Consider the following 21,037-nt stretch of genomic DNA (forward strand, 5'->3'; position numbering starts at 1 on the left):
ACCAACTGAACCCCACAAAAATCATTTCCCCACACACCACAGAGACAAAGTTGGGGAGAACTGACTTGAGGGGTATAGGTGACTCGCAGACACCATCTGCTGGTTAGTTGGAGAAAGTGTATGCCACCAACTTGTATTTCTAAAAAATTAGATTGGTATTTTTTTTACAGTTTGAAAGAACCCTATCAAGCAAATCAAATGCCAAGAGGCCAAAAACAACAGAAAATCTTAATGCATATGATAAAACCAGATGATATAGAGAACCCAATCCCAAACACCCAAATCAAAATATCAGAAGAGACACAGTACTTGGCACAATTAATCAAACGACTACAATCGAAGAATGAAAACATGGCACAGGATATAAAAGACATGAAGAAGACCATGGAACAGGATAAAAGGGACATAAAGAAGACCCTAGAAGAGCATAAATAAGAAATTGCAAGATTAAATTAAAAAAATAGAAGATCTTATGGAAATAAAAGAAATTGTTGGCCAAATTAAAAAGACTCTGGATACTCATAATACAAGATTAGAGGAAGCTGAACAATGACTCAGAGTCCTAGAGGTCCACAGAACAGAAAATGAAAGAACAAAAGAAAGAATGGAGAAAAAAATTTAAAAAAAATCAAAAAGGATCTCTGGGATATGATAGATAAAATAAAACATCCAAATGTAAGACTCATTGGTGTCCCAGAAGAGGAAGAGAAGGGTAAAGGTCTAGAAAGCATATTCAAAGAAATTGTAGGGGAAAATTTCCCAAACCTTCTACACAATATAAATACACAAAGCATAAATGCCCAGCGAACTCCAAATAGAATAAATCCAAATAAACCCACTCCAAACATATTCTGATCAGACTCTCAGATACTGAAGAGAAGGAGCAAGTTGTGAAAGCAGCAAGAGAAAAGCAATTCACCACATACAAAGGAAACAAAATAAGACTAAGTTGTGACTACTCAGTAGCCACCATGGAGGCAAGAAGGCAGTGGCATGACATATTTAAAACTCTGAGAGAGAAAAATTTCCAACCAAGAATACTTTATCCAGCAAAACTCTCCTTCAAATTTGAGGGAGAGCTTAAATTTTTCACAGATAAACAAATGCTGAGAGAGTTTGCCAGTAAAAGAACTGCCCTACTTCAGATACTAAAGGGAGCTGTTCTGACAGAGAAATAAAGAAAGGAGAAAGAGATATAGAGAATTTTAACAGACATACATAGAACCTTACATCCCAAATCACCAGGACACTCATTTTTCTCTAGTGATCATGGATCTTTCTCCAGAATGGACCATATGCTGGGACATAAAACAAGCCTCAATAAATTAAAAAAAAAAAAAAAAACTGAACATATTTAAAGCACAATCTCTGACCACAGTGGAATACAAATAGAAGTCAATAATTTTTGAATTGTAACTCCACTATTTACTTCCTACATGATATAAAATACACAAACTCTAATGACAAATCAGTGGTTTTGAACTCAATGTAAAATATGTAATTTTTGACAAGAACTATATAAAGTGGGGGAATGGAGGAGTATAGGTACATAGTTTATGTGTCCTATTGAAATTAAGTTGGTATCAAAGAAAAACAAGATTGTTATGGATTTAAAAGTTTAATTTTAAGCCCCACAGTAAACACAAAGAAATTATCAGAGAATATGACCGTAGAGATGAAAAGTAGAGTATGGGTTAAGAGAAATGGGGGAAGGGGCAATGGGGAGTTAAGAAATGAGTGTAGGGTTGTTGTTTGAGGTGAAGGGAAGTTTCTAGTAATGGATGGTGGGAAGGTGATAGCATTACAACATTCTAAATGTGATTAATCCCACTAATGGAATGCTAGGGAGGGGGTGGAATGGGAAGATTTAGGCTGTATGTATGTTTCCTCAATTGAGGAGGAAAAAAAAAAAAAGGACAGTCTAAATAGATGACAATTGAATGCCAAGGATGACCCTGGATGGGATCTGAGGATGGAGGACAGGAGGCTCAAAGGGACACAGTTGAGACATAAGGAAAAGGAAATAGAGAATGTAAGCTTTGTATCATTGTTGAATCTCTTGTACTTCTTAGCTGTGCTTAATGGGATCGCATAAAAGAATGTTCTTGTTCATGGGAATTATATACGTGAATTACAATGTTTGTTCAAGGATGTGTGCAGCTAGCTCTCATGTGTTCAGAAGACAGAGCAATAGATGATGGATGATAGGTAGGGAGAGAGGGAGGGAGGAAGGGAGGGAAAGAAATAGCAGTGTGACAACATGTTAAAGTTAGTGGATCGGGGTGTCGGGGGAGGGGGGTCAGGGAATGCTGGAGTTCTGTGTATGGGGTGTGTATTGCTTTTGCAACTGTTCCTATAACTTTGAATTTATTTCAAAATAAAATTAAAAAAAAAATTTAAAAGAACACCCAAAACATCCCCTACCCCTTATCGCCCACTATTATTTATTTTTTGTCTATATTTTCTTACTCATCTGTCCATACACTAAATAAAGGGAGTGCTAGTCACAAGGTTTTCACAATTACACAGTCACACCATAAAAGCTATATAGTCATACAATCATCTTCAAGAAGCAAGGCTACTGGATTACAGTTCAACAGTTTCAGGTATTTCCTTCCAGCTACTCTATACACTAAAAACTAAAATGGTATATCTATATAATGCATAAGAATAACCTCCAGAATGACTGCTTGACTCCATTTGAAATCTCTCACCCACTAAAACTTTATTTTGTTTCATTTCTCTTCCCCACTTTTGTCCAAGAAGGCATTCTCAATCCCACAATGCCATGGCCAGGTTCATCACTGGGAGTCATGTTCCATGTTGCCACAGAGATTTATACCCCTGGGAGTCATGTCCTACGTAGCAGGGAGAGCAGTGAGTTTACCTGCAGAGTTGGCTTACAGAGAAGAGCAACATCTGAGCAACAAAAGAGGTTCTCTGGGGGTGACTCTTAGGCATGAGTATAAGCAGACTTAACTTCTTTGCAGAAATAGGTTTCATAAGGACAAGCCCCAAGATTGAGGGCTTGGCTTATTAAATTGGTAGTCCCCTGTGCTTGTGAGAATATCAGGGATTCCCCAGGTGGGGAAGGTTAATATTTCCACATTTTCCCCCAGTCCCTCCAGGGGGCTTTGCAAATAATTTTTTATTCTTTGCCCAAATTACTCTGGGATTTATCAGGGCATCACACTAACCTGTACAAACCAACAAGATCTCACTCCTTATTCAAGGTTCCATGTAATTATGGTATTTGAATAAACTGACTATACAAGTTAAATTGGATAGTGTGCTACAGAAAATATAGATTTTGCACCAAATAAACACCTCTTCCTTTGTTCTCACACAGAAATTGAAGTTTTAAAACACAGTCAATATTGTCCTTTACACTTTAGTCTGATTTGCCTTCATCTTAACCAGGTCAGCTCCATTCATATCTTTAATTGAAGTCTCAGCTCTTTTTCAGCTTTTTTAACAGTTGCTTTATGGGTTATTGCTGCCTTTCATAGCTGCAGAATTCTAGCTCTGAGTCTCAGGTGTCACACAGATACCCAAAGGGAACAACCAGGTTATACACAAAGAACTCAGCATCTCAGAACTTAGAAATAACTGTAACAACTCAGGAATAGATGTGACTGCTGTAAGAGCTTGCAATAGGAACCTTTACAATAAGCCTCCCCCTGATAACCTATGCTCTTGAATTTGATTCTCAAGGTTTGCACGTTATATTTAGTCCATATTAGTGAGGTGTTATAATATTCGTCTTTTTGTTTCTGACTTATTTCATTCAACATACTGTCCTCAAGGTTCATTCAACTTAGTTGAATACTCATAACTTCATTCCTTCTTGCAGCTACTCAATATTCCATTGTATGCATACACCACAATTCTCCCTTTTGCTTATCAGTTGTACCCTTATGTTACCTCCACCCATTGAAACTCATGAATACTGCTGCCATAAACACCGGTGTGCAAACATCTATTCATGTCCCTGCTTTCAGTTCTTCTGAGTATATACCTAATAAAAGAGTTGCAGGATCATATGGCAACCCTATACTTAGCCTCCTGTGGAACCACCACACTGCCCTCCAGGTGGGCTACACCATTCACTTATTTTTTATATTGGTGTATCCTCAACATGTACAAGTGAATCTGACATGATTCACTCCTGAGATAGGAGGGACAGACTGTACTAGAGATTTCCTCCTCCATCCTCCCACCTTCCACTTGGAAGAGTTCCATATGGTGTGTATTCATATATATATGTATAGGAATGACTGTAGAAGCAGCAATGAAAATATAAGCAACGGTGTTAACTCAGCCCTCCTGTTCCCCAAAGAGGATGTGGACCAGAGCACTTGAGGTGTTATGTCGCTTTAGCTTGTAATGTTTGATTGCATTTTAGAGAGAAAAATGCAAAACCTAAAAACTAGATAAAGATAGAACTCAAACAAATGAAGTCAGGTACTCTTTTATTAGTCAATACTTACGCCTTATATGTACACCCCCATAAGTCTTTGCAGGTAATCTTTAAAATTTTAATTAGAATATTATTAGGGCAAAACAACATGTTTTATGGCTAAGTTACTTCAATCCATATGGAAAACAACTAAAAATATTATCGAAGCTACTAAGCTAGTCAAATCTTTTGATTGGCTAAATTAATTCTAGAAACAGATCTTAAAGGAATGACCCCAAAGAAAAATAATTTACATAAATATGATCATAGCTGCATAAAAATTGTAAGTAAGTGAAATTTTGCCTAAGAATGTGCAAATAGTTAAGCAATAATGGAATAATACAGAATTCTGAAAAATAAATACTTAAAATAATTTGATGCTTAGAAAAACAGGAAGGAAATAATGCTGCATGACAAAAACAGAACACAAAATACAGGGTGCCAAAAAAGTCTAGGAACAATAAGGATAAACACATATTTTTAAACAGAATGTCTACTATATTTTCAAATAATATCATTAATGTGTTTTTCTTCAATCTACAAATAACTTTTCAAGTGAATTATTTAAAGCAATGGGAGTAAATATTAATCTGAAAAGACTACAAAATAAAGCATCCATAAAGTCTAAAAACATGAGGAAAAATAATATATTTATTATACTTTTTTTCAGATTAGTAATTAGATCCCTGGCTTTAAATTTAGAAGTACTTCACCTGAAAAGGTGTCTGGATTTGAATAACAACGCATTGAGCATACTGCTTAAAAATGTAAGTAACATAATATTTAGAAATAAGCTTAGCCTATATTTCCAGACTTTTCAGATATCCTGTAATATGCACACATTGATTCCCAATCATACAAAAACATGCAAATACTTAAGAGATTACAAAGAAAAATTTGACAGATTACAAACTAATAGAGCTTAATATTAAGAATTTTCCCATATTGCATAAGTGCACAGTATTAAAAGTAAAAAGGCCTTGCTCTGTAAACCACCATTTGCTTCTTTTTAAAAGAGAGAGAGAGATAGCCTAGCTTACCACACCTTGCTGTGAAGTTCATGCTGGCTGCTTGATCTGATTGTGAAGGAAAGGTGACAAAAAACACAGGCACTATTAGACTATAAAGATCTCCAGGGTAAAACAATTCTTCTACCATTTACCTTGTACTTCCATCCATGTCTTTCAATCTCCTGATCCCTCCTCTCAGACTTCCTTATAAACGAAACACTCGGTTCAACAAGTCGTAATTTATTTGTGATACATATTTTAATAAAATTTCATGTCTTAGACAGAAGAGCAGAATGAAAGTTATTTTGACTCTGGGCTTTATTTTGAGCAGCAAGGAGAATTAGTTGAAGTAGAAGAGAAGAAAAACTAAAATTAAGTACCTCCTCCTACATGCAATGAGTTTTCACATAGATTTTCTCATTCAATATTCATCACAATTCTGGAAAATTTTATCTTCACTATATATATGAAGAAATTGAGGGCCGAAGAGGTTAAAAAAATTGTGAAGGTCACATAGCTAATAAGCAGTGTAGCAAAAATAAACCCATGACTGTCTGAAAGAAAACATTCTATTGAAAAATATGGGGGAGTGTGACCATGTTGTCATAGTATTTGCATTGCAATATTCAAAGAAGGAAACCTTGGATATTATTAAATGTATACCCAGAGAACCTAAGATGGCGGCTAGGTGAGACAGGGCAAAAAAACAACTCTGTGAAAAATACTAGATAAAAATCAGAAAGTGACCCAGAATACCACTTCCAGCAATGTACCAGCCGGACAAGTTCTGCTAAATCCACAGGGAACGTGCATCTGGTGAAACCAGGAGCCTGCATTCTGAAACGAGTGAGTGAGTCAGCTGAAAGTCCCATGGCTGCGCAGCGGTGTGGAGAAACGGTGAGCTGGCATTTGGAGATGGACTAGTTCTTTAAAAAAAAAGCCTGGGAGTGGCTGCAGATACAACAGGGAGAGCCACGCAGTGAAGCACGGTGGGAGTGGGCTGGGCTAACACCTCGGTGTCTGGTGTGGAGGATACCCCTTCCCATACCTGCTGCTGATTGTGTCGAGACCAGAGGAGCAGAGAGGAGCCAAAAGGAGAAAAAAAACCGCATTCCTTGCACCCATCTCCCCAGCGGGCAGGGGACGCTCCTGCCCGGGGCCAGACCCACAGCCCAGAGCCACGCCAAGGAACCCAGAGTGATGGGGAATCTTTCTGGCAGCACTACACACAAGCCACAATATCGGCCATGGACAGTGACCTTTAAAACACCCACGGCTGATTGTCCCGGAGCAGGGAGAGCAAAGCTGTGCGAAAAGGGGGAAGTAAACACTTCCCATTCAACCATCTTTCAAGTGGCTGGAAGCGCCCCTGCATGGCCCAGCGACCCAGGGTTTCCCTGGCGGGCCAGTGCGCACTAGTGATGTGGCACGGCCCTCACTCAGCAGAGGTTCTGGAAGAGCACAGCTGGGAAGGGGGAACCGCTCGGAAATCCCAGGGACCCTACGCGAATACTAAGGACTTGTGGGTCAGCGGCAGAGACAATCGGTGGAAAGACTGAAATGAAGGCTTAGGCTCCTGCAACAGCCTTAAATCTCCGGGAACACCTGGGAGGCTTGATTATTAAAGCTGCCCTGCCTGCCTAACCACCCAGACACACGCCCCACATTCAGGGTGGACAGCACCAACAACACACCTAAACTTGGTGCACCAATTGGACCCCACAAGAATCAGACCCCCACACACCACAAAGACAAAGTGGGGGAGAACTGACTTGAGGGGAACAGGTGACTCACGGATGCCATCTGCTGGTTAGTCAGAGAAAGAGTACGCCACCAAGCTGCAGTTCTGTCAAATTAGGGATCAAGTAAAGCAAATGCCAAGAGGCCAAAAACAACAGAAAATCTTTTAAAACCAGACAATACGGAGAACCCAAACCAAAACACCCAAATAAAAAAATCAGAAGACACACAGTACTTGGCACAATTAATCAAAGAATTACAGACAGACAACAAGAGCATGGCTCAGGATATAAAGGACATGAAGAAGAGCATGGCACAGGATATAAAGGACATAAAGAAGACCCTAGAAGAGTATAAAGAAGAAATTGCAAGAGTAAATAAAAAAATAGAAGAACTTATAGAAATAAAAGAAACTGTTGGCCAAATTAAAATGACTCTAGATACTCATAATAAAGATTAGAGGAAGTTGAACAACAACTCAGCCTCCTCGAGAACCACAGAACAGAAAATGAATGAACAAAAGAAAGAATGGAGAAAAAAATCGAAAAAATCAAAATGGATCTCAGGGATATGATAGATAAAATAAAATGTCCAAATTTAAGACTCATTGGTGTCCCAGAAGGGGAAGAGAAGGGTAAAGGTCTAGAAAGAGTATTCAAAGAAATTGTTGGGGAAAACTTCCCAAACCTTCTACACAATATAAATACACAAAACCTAAATGCCCAGCGAACTCCAAATAGAATAAATCCAAATAAACCCACTCCAAACATATTCTGATCAGACTGTCAAATACTGAAGAAAAGGAGCAAGTTCTGAAAGCAGCAAGAGAAAAGCAATTCACCACATACAAAGGAAACAACATAAGACTAAATAGTGACTACTCAGCGGCCACCATGGAGGCGAAAAGGCAGTGGCATGACATATTTAAAACTCTGAGAGAGAAAAATTTCCAACCAAGAATACTTTATCCAGCAAAACTCTCCTTCAAATTTCATGGAGAGCTTAAATTTTTCATAGACAAACAAATGCTGAGAGAGTTTGCCAATAAAAGACCTGCCCTACTTCGGATACTAAAGGGAGCCCTACCGACAGAGAAAAAAGCTGAGGGACTTCACCACCAGTAGATGAGTCCTATAAGAAATGCTAAAGGGAGTTGAGCAGGCTGAAAGGAAGAGACACTAAACAATTGACTGAAACTACATGAAGAAATAAAGGGTACCACTAAAGATCACATGGTAAATATAAATACCAATATTACTGTATTTTTGATTTGTAACTCCACTATTTACTTCCTACAGGATCTAAAATACATAAACTGTAATGATAAATCAGTGGTTTCGGACTCAATATAAAATATGTAATTTTTGACAAGAACTACATAAAAGTGGGGAATGAGGGAGTATAGGAACATAGTGGCATATTGAAGTCAAGTTGGTATCAAAGAAAAACAAGATTGTTACAGATTTAAGATGTTAAATTGAAGCCCCACAGTAAACACAAAAAAAAGTATCAGAGAATATGACCATAGGGATGAAAAGTAGAGTAGGGGTTCCGAGAAGTGGGGGAAGGGGCAATGGGTAGTTAAGAAATGAGTGTAGGGTTTCTGTTTGGGGTGAAGGGAAACTTCTAGAAAGGAATGGTGGGAAGGTGATAGCATTGCAACATTCTAAATGTGATTAATCCCACTAATGGAATGCTAGGGAGGGGGTGGAATGGGAAGATTTAGGCTGTATATATGTTTCCACAATTGAAAAAAAACAGTCTAAATAGATGACAATTAAATATCAAGGATGATCCTGGATGGGATCTGTGGATGGAGGAGAGGAGGCTCAAAGGGACAAAGATGGGACATAACAAAAAAAAACAAAAAGGAAATATAGAATGTTAGCTTTGTATCAAGGTTGAATTTCTTGAACTTCTTAGCTGCATTTAATGGGATTACATAAAAGAATGTTCTTGTTCATGGGAAATGTATATGTGAATTATAGTGTTTTTTCAAGGATGTGTGCAGCTTGCTCTCATATGTTCAGAAGACAGAGCAATAGATGATGGATGATACGGAGGGAGAGAGGGAGGGAGGGAGGGAAAGAAAGAAATGGTGGTGTGACAGGATGTTAAAGGTGGTAGATTGAGGTATCAGGCAAGGGGGGTCGTGGTATGCTGGAGTTCTATGTACGGGGTTTGTACTGTTTTTGCAACTATTCCTGTAAGTTTGAATTTATCGCAAAACAAAATTTATTAAAATATATATATATATACCCTAAATATAAGAAAAGCCAATATCAAAAAGTTCAGTGATTTTTAAGGACAATCCAAAGGCCACAGATTCTAACAGAGAAGATGGTTAAAGAACCTCAAATAATAAGGTTCTAACAATATAATCTCAAATGATGCTAATGAGGAAGAAAGATGCTATAGGGATGAAAAGTGTCAGAACAGACTTAAAGAAACAAAAGTAGTTCCATGGGAATCTCTCTAGTGAATGTATGTATTAAAATAACTCACCAATAACCATAACAATGCAAGTGCTATTATCCAAAATGAAATGAGCCTTGTGAAGAAGTGACAAGAAAAATCAAGAGTTTGAATCAAGAGCAAGAACAACAACAAAGAGCAGATGCTAAATGCTAACAGAAAACTGAGGAAATAACTGAGCAACAAAATTTCAATTTTGTTTTTATTTTCTCTCTCTAGAATAATCTTTACTTGAAGTCCACAGAAAAAAAGGGATAGGTGAACACCTTGCTATTTTAAGTATATCCAAATCTAAAGTGTCAGGTAATATACATTCCATATTTCAAATTCAAATAATTTTTAAAACATGTATAGAAAATAAAAGGCACCAGCAAACAATTAATAGGAAAAGGTTACCTCGTTTTTCAAAGTGCACAACATGCATTCTAGAAGATGTCAAATGTAATATTTCTATAAATGACTTTCAAGGTGGGCTGATATGCAGTTTAAAAACTGTAGTCTGGTTTTAAGACATATAATGTGGGACATGTCCATTAATTCCTGAATTATATTCACTCATCAATAAAATGGAGATGATGAACTCTACTTTGTAGGATTGCTCTGCAGGTTAAGAATAATATAAAACACTCAGCACACAGTAGGTACTCAATACATAATTGTTTTATTATAATTGAATACATGGCTATAATAGATCTAAGATAGGAGGGTGACAATATTTATGTATCTTACTGAAAGATGACTATCTAACAGCATGAGATGGGTACTTCTTGTAGCCTGTAGCCTCTAACATAGAGCAATCTAATTTTTGAGCAAAAATATTCTCCATCAGTGGAATGCCAGTTTGAGAAACTTCAGTTTTAATAGTTCGGTAGCTGCTCAGACCCAAGTATGAGGCTGGGAATATCACGTACACCTCAAAAAGTACATAAATCTTGCCTTGAAAAAGAAAGAATAACAAAAGTACAAGAGGTTCAATAGATCAGAAATGTCAAGTTGGTTCTGCAGAATTTGACAAAAGCTGCAGGAAAAAGAATTAGGCCAGAGAATCAAGCAACATTCCACAGCAACATCAGAAGCAAGAGTTGTCTATAGTTGCTATTAAAGCTAACAGGGATATTTTACCCCCTCCAGTACTGACTTAAACCAAGGGACCATAAGAGAAAATAAACCAGTTTTAGAAATGCAGCCAAACTAACTCTGTCAGCTTAGTCAACAGTAGAGGCATGATTCCACGGAGAGTAAAGGAAATAAAGGAAGTACAAAATCCTTCAACATCTAGACCCTCTAAGACCCCTCCCTTCCTCTGGGTACCTCACAGAAACAGAAATATCCCCAACCCCTAGATATTCTGTGCCTTATTCCTTTCCCTTCTAGACCAGCTCATCTCTCATTTTCACACTGTGTAATCTATAGTAACCACACCACAATTTTCTGTCTTGTATTATGACTCATTGTGCCTATTTATCAGTATCTCCCCTGCTCTGTTTTGAGCTCTTTCCTCACTTCTGCTATTGACTTCAGTCAGCTTGAATCTCCAGAAGCAGCTACATCAGAGTGAGAATAGTTGCTACAGCGAGGTCCAGAAAGCAAAGCTACTATTAGCAGAAGCAATAAAACAAGATTTCATATGTCTACAGAATAAACCTCAACACGTTCTACCATTTAACTTAGGAAAAGCACAAATGAAATGTTTAATTCTATGCAGAATTTCAAAGGAATACTCAGAAAACAAGTATCTCAATGCTTTAATCTCTTCTTAAAATGGGAAGTTGAAGAATTTAGGGGCTATGTGTTCTCCCTGGTTGCTCTAGAGTTATTTGGATTTCCCCAAGATATGTTAATACAGTTGAATTCCTAATAAACTCTTTCCCATGAGTCAATTCTACCCAAAACCGAAAACTATCAAATACAAAAATCAGCATGATATTAGCACTAAAAACCAAACTGGTATTTATCTTATTTGCATATGTGATTTATGGTGATGAATTAATTTTATTTTTGTACCAGGTTAGCTCAGGATGGCAGCTCCTTGTGTCACCTTGAGATGCCCTAGCATTAATAGACAGTTCTCCAAGAGACTGCTAGGTGGAGAGAAAAGATATGAGTGGCCTATAGGAAGCAGAGCCCCACCAGCTGAGCTCTGCATGGAGTTTAAGATCACACACACACACACACACACACACACACACACACACACACAGTTTCCCTCCTTCTTCTCTCCTCATGTGCACTCTCTTTTCCCCATCGTCTAATGAAGGGAAAACATTAAAAAACAAAGAAACAAAACAAAAAACAATAACAACAAAAGAAGGCATTTAAGCCTTTGCCACAGTCAGTCTTTGTCTCCATGTCTTTGTCTCTCTTCCCCTTCCTCCCAAGTCCCACTGGGCCTTGTATAGGGATTTGCTACCTGTATGTTTCTGGACCTGATGTTTCTTTTCATTAGACCTGTATTTAAGGTCGAATTCCTTTCTGTAATCCTCCCCACCCTTCCACGTCTAACACACACACATACGCACACATATACTGAGGGTTGTTTGGGGTAGGTAGTGAAAGGGTAAGAAGTGGGGGAAGAGGGAGAAGAAGGCAGTAGTAGAATAAGGAAGAAATATGGGAGAGAAAGAGGAGAGAGAGGGAGAGGAAAAGAATACAGCATTCTCCAAATCAGATTCCTTTTGTTCCTCAAAAAGGATACATGTTATGCATATTTGAACAGCATTCACCAACAAACCAACTACATTTCTAAATGCTTGCACTTACCATTTCCCGATTGTCCCTAAACATAAGGAGCTGTGAGTCTTTAGCTAAGCAGAATTCCAGGCTAGAATTCCAGTCCTTTTTCTCCACTGAGAAGTAGTAACAATGGTCACCATGCCTCATCCAGAGGTCTGGACAGCTGGGACAGCTGGCACAAGTGGAATAGCTAGAGCCTAGAAAGAAAGAGCACCTGGTTCACATCTTTCTGGACCACTAAGTCTTGGAAATGAAATGGGAGAGAGAATGGAATATGGCTGTTCCATCATCTCCCTGCCCACCCCACACCGCACATCTTTTGGGTTAAGGTTTAGAGAAACACACAACAATGCACGGTCTCAAAATGAACACCTCACAATGTCCAACTCCATCACTACTACCGTATATACCATTAAGAAAGATGTGACTATGACTGAAGGAGCAGGGAAGGAAATGTGACAATCTGGCTAAGAACTGTAGAGAGTGTTCATTACTCTTACAGAGTTCTTTTTACATGTGTGATATATACGTGTCAGATAAAATAACTGCACATTTGCAAGATATCTAATGGTGTACTGTCTGCATCCATTCAATGCATAAGTTGTTTAAATGCATAATGCACATTGCTTAAAATGAACAGAATCTTACAGAATGCTCTGCTGCAACCTGATACCTCATGATGGTGCATAAGAAAAGGAAAGAAACTAGATAGAGCAACCTTAACTAGAATGAAAGTGTTTACCATTTTATTATCACAGATGCAATCATCTGTTGCCATTGGGGATTGGACAGAATTTATTTTATGTGGAAGTTTTGGACTTCCTCACCTGGATTGTTGCTGATGTTCTCATAAACATTGAGGACTGGTGTTTTGGTATATTGAGCCCTCTATCTTGGCGCTTGCCCTTATGGAACTTGTTACTGCAAAGGAGAGACTAAAACTGCTTATAATTGTGCCTACAAGTCTCCCCCTGAGTACCTCTTTGTTACTCAAATGTGGGCCTCTCTCTCCAGCTAACCCAACTTGGCAGGTGAACTCACTGCCCACCTCCCTGCATGGGACCTGACACCGAGGGGCATAAATCTCCCTGGCAACGCACAATATGACGCCCAAGGATGAATCTGGACCTAACATCGTGGGATTGAGAACTTCTTCTTGACCAAAAGGGGGGTGTGAAATGAAACAAAATAAAGTTTCAGTGGCTGAGAGATTCCAAATGGAGTTGAGAGGTCACTCTGGTAGGCACTCTTGTGCACTATATAAATAACCCTTTTTAGGTTTTAAAGTATTAGAATAGCTAGAAGTAAATACCTAAAACTATCAAACCGCAATCCAGTAGCCTTGATTCTTGAAGATGATTGTATAGCAATGTAGCTTACAAGGGGTGACAGTGTGATTGTGAAAACCTTGTGGATCACACTCTCTTTATCCAGTATATGGATGGATGAATAGAAAAATGGGGACAAAAACTAAATGAAAAATAGGGTGGGGGTGGTGATTTGGGTGTTCTTTTTTACTTTTAATTTTATTCTTATTTTTACTTTTCCTGGTATAAGGAAAATGTTCAAAAAATAGATTGGGGTGATGAATGTACAACTATATGATGGTACTGTGAACAGTTGATTGTACACCATGGATGACTGTATGATATGTGAATATATCTCAATAAAACTGAATTTTAAAAAAGAATTTATTTTAGATATTAAAAAACATATATTTTCTGACAGAGAAGGATTATCAGATACTACAGTAGAAAATGACAGAATCCTCCTGCTTTGAAATAGACAGATTCTCAACTCTTTAAAACGGCTTGATTATAGTTCTGTTTAATGAAAGGGACAACATTGTAAATGCAATTAACGCTACTGAATTATATACTTCAAATGGTTAAAATGGCAAATTTTACGTTATGTATGTGGTATCACAATAAAAAAATAAAGCAGGGCATGGAGCATTTATAATTTAAAAAATGAAAGGAAACGGAAGGTTTCAAGGTAATTTCAACCAAGATTTTATCATTCTATTGATTTTCCACTTTAATGAAACACAGTTTCATAAATTTACCATTAGCATAAATCCACAGTGAGCATGTAGGAGATATTATACAATGTGAATACATCTATAGACACATAATTGCTGAACAGCTTATATATCTATTCTAGCTTATATATCTGTATCTATTCTATCTATATATCTATTCTTATATAGCTGAATAGCTTATACATCAAAAAGTGGGAAAAGCTCTTTTTATGTAAAGATTGGACAACTTTTCAATGGGAAAGCATGGCATGGATTCCAGGCTAGAGCTGTAAAATTGGCTGATAGATTTGTGCCTTTTCCGTACTACTGTGACATTACACAGCCTGCATCAGAAATTCCCGCTTCCCTCAGAGTCTCTTTCAGTCAGGGTAGGATGTGGGTCTGAGGTAGACATCCTGGGACTGAACCTTAGAATATTAATGAGTAAATGCTGGGTAACCTGACACTAACAATAATCCCCAGGAAATGAAAACACAACTTAGAACTCTGAATTGTTAAACAGTGAATTGAGGATCCTCTGGATCATCAGATTTAAGAAGCTAGAAGAACTAAACCTAGAAAGTTAACTTTACAAAATGTGAAAGCTTCTTAAATGGCAAAAATAACTTAATCAGAATATGTCTAATTAAATTATTATATATCCATTAGGTGAAAAGTTAAACAGTATTAATATTATAATTGTAATGTTTAGTTTATCATGACAAATATGGTAGTAAGCAGGAAAGTGTTTATGACACAATATAAAATTTTTAAATACAATATTATAAGCATACTATGATGTATGTGAACTCTAAGAACTAAACCTAGCCTTGCGTTAAAGAAAAAAAAAAACTGTTGGGCGGGGGGCGGGGGGTGGATTTTAGAAGATTTGATTGCACTTCTGTTAAGAAAATAAGTACTTATGTAAATCATGTGGTCAGATACAAGGAGACCATAACCCAAAACAAGAAATAATTGTATAGCAGCAGTGTGCTGCTTTTGTTTGAATTATTTTTCATTTTTCAAATTTTCTGTTACATTATATTGCTTTTATAATACAAAATGGAGATAATCTTTGATTAGCACTTACCCTGGCTCACAATCCACTGGTATAGCAGCAAACTCACAAGAATTACAGTCAAAAGCCCCAAAATTATTGCCACGTAGCAAGAAAGAGAGGGTCTGGAAGAAGCTGCAAGAACAGAAACCAAAGGAAAATCCTGCATCAGAGGAAAAGTTGAGGGAAAAGAACAGGTCAGGGAAGGATAGATATGAGGAATCTGAAAGTTATTTGACCCAGCGGGACTGAGATCCAGACCCTAGAGATTCCTTGCTCAATCTGTCAGGGACTTGCTCTCAAGACCAGGGTAACCACCCATACCTTTACCACGGACCACACTATATTTATCAACTTAAACAAGTTCTTTCTCTTTGAAATTGTGGACCACACAGTCTTGCACTTTGCTGGTGGGAATATAAATCTGTACAACCTCTTTGGAGGACAATTTGGCAAAGCCTACGAAAAATATAAAGACATTTACCCTCTGATCCATCACCTTCTCCTTAGGAAATTTTTTCTACATATGCAAAATGTCATATTTATAAGGCTATTCATGCCAGCAAAATTTGTAGAAGGAAAAAATTACACAACTTTAAATGTCTATCAATAAAAGGACCATAAACACATTTTGATACATCACATCCAGAAAGTAGAATAATATGCAGCTTCTAACAAAAGGATAGAGACACACTTTTTATGCTGATGTGGAGTGATTTTCCAGATGTGTGGTTAAGGGAAAGAAACACTCTGCAGAACAGTGTATGCTAATATCTCCGAAAGCATGACAAGAATCTGATAATATTGCTTGCCTCTGGGGAGAGGAATTGGGTAACGGAGGACAGAGATAAGAGGGAGATTTTTATTTTATTTTCTTTTCTACCTTTTGAATTTTGAACCAAGTGAATGTATTATCTATTCTAATTTTTTTTAAATTTAAATGAAAAAAAAAAATGACCTGCATATCTCAGAAGTGCTTTGTAAACTGTCCTTATTGGAAGGCCAGTATGTTTAGGTTGATGTCATGCTTAAAGATGGTACAATTGTGTGTTCAACTGATATCTGGGAATGCTAGTTTTTTATTGGAAAAAGGCAAATATTTTTCCAAACTACTATTTCAAAATCGTAGAGGTAATAATATAGGAGACGTGCATAAGAGCAAAATACTGTTAAGTAGGATATTTAAGTTCTAGTTTTGACACCTTCTTCACTTAGGAATCTTTAATTAGGAAATTAACTTTGCCTATTTGGCCCTCATTTTCCTATTTAATTTCTATATAAATTATCTTGTAGATCTGTGTTTATCTATAAAACATCTTAAGAGAAAGGAAATAATGAGAGATGTCTTCATAAAGCACTGATCTTGAACTTCTAATAAAACAGTAAAAAGAAAATTCTGCATGACAAATATTGGACTGATGTATCCAAAAACACTAGGTTTCTAGTGACATTTAAAAAAAATACATTTGCACCTTAAAAGAATAATGAAATGGACAAAGTTTCACCAACTACTAAGCTAAATGAAAAAAAAAATGGCATCAAAAAATAATTGTATTTTTGTAGTCACCATCCCAATCAAACAATCGCGTAAAATAAGAAATATTTTTAAAATATGTATATTAAAAGTCTCTTAGTAGAATACATGTGGTGGAGTCAGCATTGAAAGAAAGGCAAAAATATACCAGAATAGTGAGTAAAGATCTCTATGTCACAGAATTATTAGTGATTTTTATCTTCTTATTTTTGCTTTCTCACATTTTCCATATTTTCTATAATGAACATGAAATAACTTTGTAAAAAGATTTTTAATGCTATTTTTAAAGTTCTTAATCTATTTTTCCATTCCCAAGTAGTGTACCCAGGCAGAAATGAACATTCTAGCAATAAACAAGAATGTGCAGTGTGCCCTGCATGTAAGTAAAAAAACCACTGGCCTAAAAATAAAAATTATTATTTTCAAGTTCCAACTTATCACCAGCTCACCAGTCGTGTGACCTTAAACTTATACTTTAAAATGTACATGCCGTTTGTCTTAATATTTCCATTCCTTAGAAATTAGCAAGACATAAATATATACAAATAAAAATATCCAATGTTGTACTATTTATAGCAATAGAAATAAACCTATTTTATTTAGGTTTAGCAAATTATGTCAATGCTTTCAAAGGAACAGTATTAAAAACTGTAATAGTAAGACTATATAGCAACAACAGAGAAAACTTATGCAAATGATTATAGAATGCACATGATTAATAAAATTATATAAAATAATTATACAAAACCATTTAGGCATAAAAACCAAAAGTAAATGAGAACATGGAAAAATGAAAATAATTTAACTATTGGTGGTAGAATCGGGATAATAATTTTCATTTCCCTTGTTTTTTAAAGATGTTTGTAAAATAAACTTCATGAATCTTTCTGTTACTCACACTGCTTTTAGAAAGGCAAAGTCTCTACTTAAAGTTGAGCCTACGAAAAAAGCAGATCCTTGACTATTGAACAGATTTCGAAGAAAGTGAAGATTGAGGAGGTAGCACTGGCTAGCAAATTAGCTTACATTTTGCTCTGTGGAACATCCACTTTATAGGACGGCAGAGTATTGAATACATGTTGTGAGATTTGATCTCGGAAGGCCCTCCATCCACCTCCCAAGCTAAAGTTTTCTATACTAGTACCTGAAAATACATTCAAGGAAATTAGTCAATAAGTAAGGAAAGCTTCACTAGAAAAGTATGAGAGAAAACCAACCACAAATTTCGCAACTTTTAATGCCGCCCTACTTTAGTAGCTAACTGACTTTTTATTGTTGTTGTTGCTAATTTTTACTACTAACAATACTATGAACTTGGAGTTGCAAGGAGCCTTCTAATGCACTTAATCTGTTCTGCTTTTCCATAATCTGTGATCAGTCATATATCTATCTTGTTCTTTAAAGTGTTTTAGGAAAGGGAACTATAGAACTTTCATGTATAACAATGTCTTTTTTAATCTGAAGACTAAAGAATATATCTTCTGAGTTCATTACTATATGCCTGTCTCATATAGTGTTCTTTCCTGGATCCATGCAAAAATGTTTTTTTTTTTCCATCTTCAAATCCCCAGAGTCACAGGTACTTCTTAACTGTAGTAGTCTTGATACCTTCTTCCTCCCCATCACCATTCTGGTCCAACACTGGGGGTGAGGATGGGGGAACCTAGATATCTGAATTGGTCTCTTTCCTGACAAAATCTTAAATCTAGATATGTGAATCAGTTTCTTTCCTGACAAAATCTTGATCACCCATTAGCAAAATTATTGACAGCCTTCTCCTTACTTCATGGTCAAAAAGACAGAGATGCTTATCATTTAAACAGCTGATCCAAGGTCACTCCAAACATGACTAAAAGGATATAGTTCTTGCAACAAAGTTCTTGCTTTAGTTTGGGAACAATAAAGAATAATGGCATCGCCCTACCTTCAGTTCCACAGATGGGAAGATAGAATTGAATGGTTAGAAAAGAACTTACCTGAGACCTAATTTTCATATTCCAACACCGGACTCCCAACCGAACAAAAAGAATTTCCTCAAATTATCCTGGAAGTTTTTCCACCCTCAACTCCAAAGTTATTCTACCCCATTCATCACTAGCCTATGGTCAGTATACGTAGTTTCACATACTAATTTGATCGACTTACCTTTTTGCTGTTGTCTAAAGTCATTCTGGGCTTGGGGTGCAGTAGGCAACTCTAATACAGAATAAATGGCACTGTCAGTCATCTTCACCTAAAATCTTTCACATTCAGTTGAGAGAGTAAGATTATAGAAGTGTGGTGAGACATGCATCAGTGAAGAAACAGGCCAATCTCTAAACTGCTAGCAGGAAATTTGAAGGTTCATTTAAAAAAAAAAGTAGACACCTCTCTGATCCAGCATGACAAAAGCAGAAGTAATTATTCAGGAAATGATTCAACTTCTGGCGCTGCAGATAGAAATTAATATTCTAAATTGTGATTTTTTTTTTTGCCCCTACCACACTCTCGAATTACTCATTAAATTGATTCCCCTTCTCACCAAATTCTATTGAGCAAGGAAAAGTTACTCTTAAGTCCAACAATTTTGATTATATAAACTGGAAAGAAAATGAGAGTGGTTTCTAGCTATGAACTTATCTTGGATTTTGTCTCTGTTTTGTTTTCTTCTGAGACAATAGATGATAACAAATGGGACAGATTTCATTGTTTCTTGGATCTTTTAGATAGTGATAAGTGACAAAGAAATGGACTGTTGGCAGTATGTGGCTGGAATCATTGGAGAAATGGACAATTACCCAGATACATATTTTGTGAATATGACATATCCCTGTCTTCCCCAAATATTTTGTCAATTGTGCCCCAATCTTTACCCTGCACAGTGTCAGAAATTACATTATGCTTTCCCTCCTTTTTGTCTTATTTTCATATGCAAAAATAACTATAAAGGGGAACAAGTGTTTAAAATACATACTAAAGTGCTGGCAATTTATTTCTAGTAGAAAGAAGGTTAATAAAAAGTTAAGGAAAGAAAAACAGTAAAGAAAATAAATTGAAACCCTAAGAACAAATGGTCACCAAGACAGGGTGTATAGAGATAGAAGAGAGGACAGAGAAGAGAAAGAGGGAGAGCATAATAAAAAATAAAGAAAAAAGAGTTCTTACATTACTTTGCCAGTCTGCTAAGACAAATACCACACAATGAGTTAGCTTAAACAACAGAATTTATTGTCTTGCAGTTTCAGAAACTATAACACTTGTTTCCTCCCAGGATCAGTAGCTTTCTGGTGCTGGCTTGCCAAAATCCTTGGTGTTCCTTGGCTTAAATCTCTTCCCTCTGTCATATAGCTATGTCCACTCCTTTCTCATGTCTGTCCTTCTGGGTTTGGCTGACTTCTGGCTTCCAGCTCTTAATACAGCCTCCAGTAACCCAGATTAAGACCCAAACTCATTCAGTTGGGCCATACCTTAACTAAGAACAGCATCTTCAAGAGTTCCTATTTACAGTGGGTTCACACCCAGAGGAATGTGGATTAAGACTTACACATGACTTTTCTGGAGTACATGATTTAATCCCCATCAATTCTGCCTCCAGCGGTGACAGAGACTTGCTCTCTAGCCAGAATACTATGCATGTCAAAATATATGAGGGGAATGTCTTCAGATCTAGAACAATAAGCAGCTCTGTGATCTTTCAGAGAACAGAAGCACACAAAGGTAACTCCTATTGTTACCAGACCAAGGCGGTAGCTTCTTTTGTCCAATGCACTCAATTGACAAATTCCTGAGACACTGGGGTTTCAAAGAGAAAGTTTTACTGCTAGGCACGAAGCAGAAGATCAGATGGCCTATCAGTCCAAAATCTGTCTCCCTGAACTTCAGTAATTCTGATAGTTTTAAAGCATCAGAAGATGGGCAGGTTTTAGGTAATGAGTACAGTGATCTAATGGGAGATGATCTAATTATTGAGCATGCACAGATTGATTACATGCTTAGTCACAGAACGTATGTAAGAAAACAGGGGCCTTAA

The 21,037-nt window shown here is 36.9% G+C and overlaps 1 protein-coding gene across 2 annotated transcripts in view; it reads right to left on the bottom strand.

Moving 5' to 3' along the window:
• KLRG1 (killer cell lectin like receptor G1) overlaps positions 1 to 19,448 on the bottom strand; it is a 114,031-nt gene extending 94,583 nt beyond the window's left edge. Inside the window, exons 1-3 of one of the 2 annotated variants that reach the window (XM_037847226.1) lie at positions 19,174 to 19,448; positions 15,528 to 15,629; positions 12,445 to 12,614 (exon numbers count right to left, since the gene is read on the bottom strand). In XM_037847226.1, the coding sequence (XP_037703154.1) occupies positions 12,445 to 12,614; positions 15,528 to 15,629; positions 19,174 to 19,255 (354 nt within the window). In that variant the 5' untranslated portion in view covers positions 19,256 to 19,448. The remainder of the gene's footprint in view (positions 1 to 12,444; positions 12,615 to 15,527; positions 15,630 to 19,173) is intronic. The other variant, XM_037847227.1, reaches the window with a different exon arrangement.
• Between the last annotated feature and the right edge of the window lie 1,589 nt (positions 19,449 to 21,037).

The sequence above is a fragment of the Choloepus didactylus genome, chromosome 8 (genome assembly GCF_015220235.1).
Source record: "Choloepus didactylus isolate mChoDid1 chromosome 8, mChoDid1.pri, whole genome shotgun sequence".
Taxonomy (NCBI): domain Eukaryota; kingdom Metazoa; phylum Chordata; class Mammalia; order Pilosa; family Megalonychidae; genus Choloepus; species Choloepus didactylus.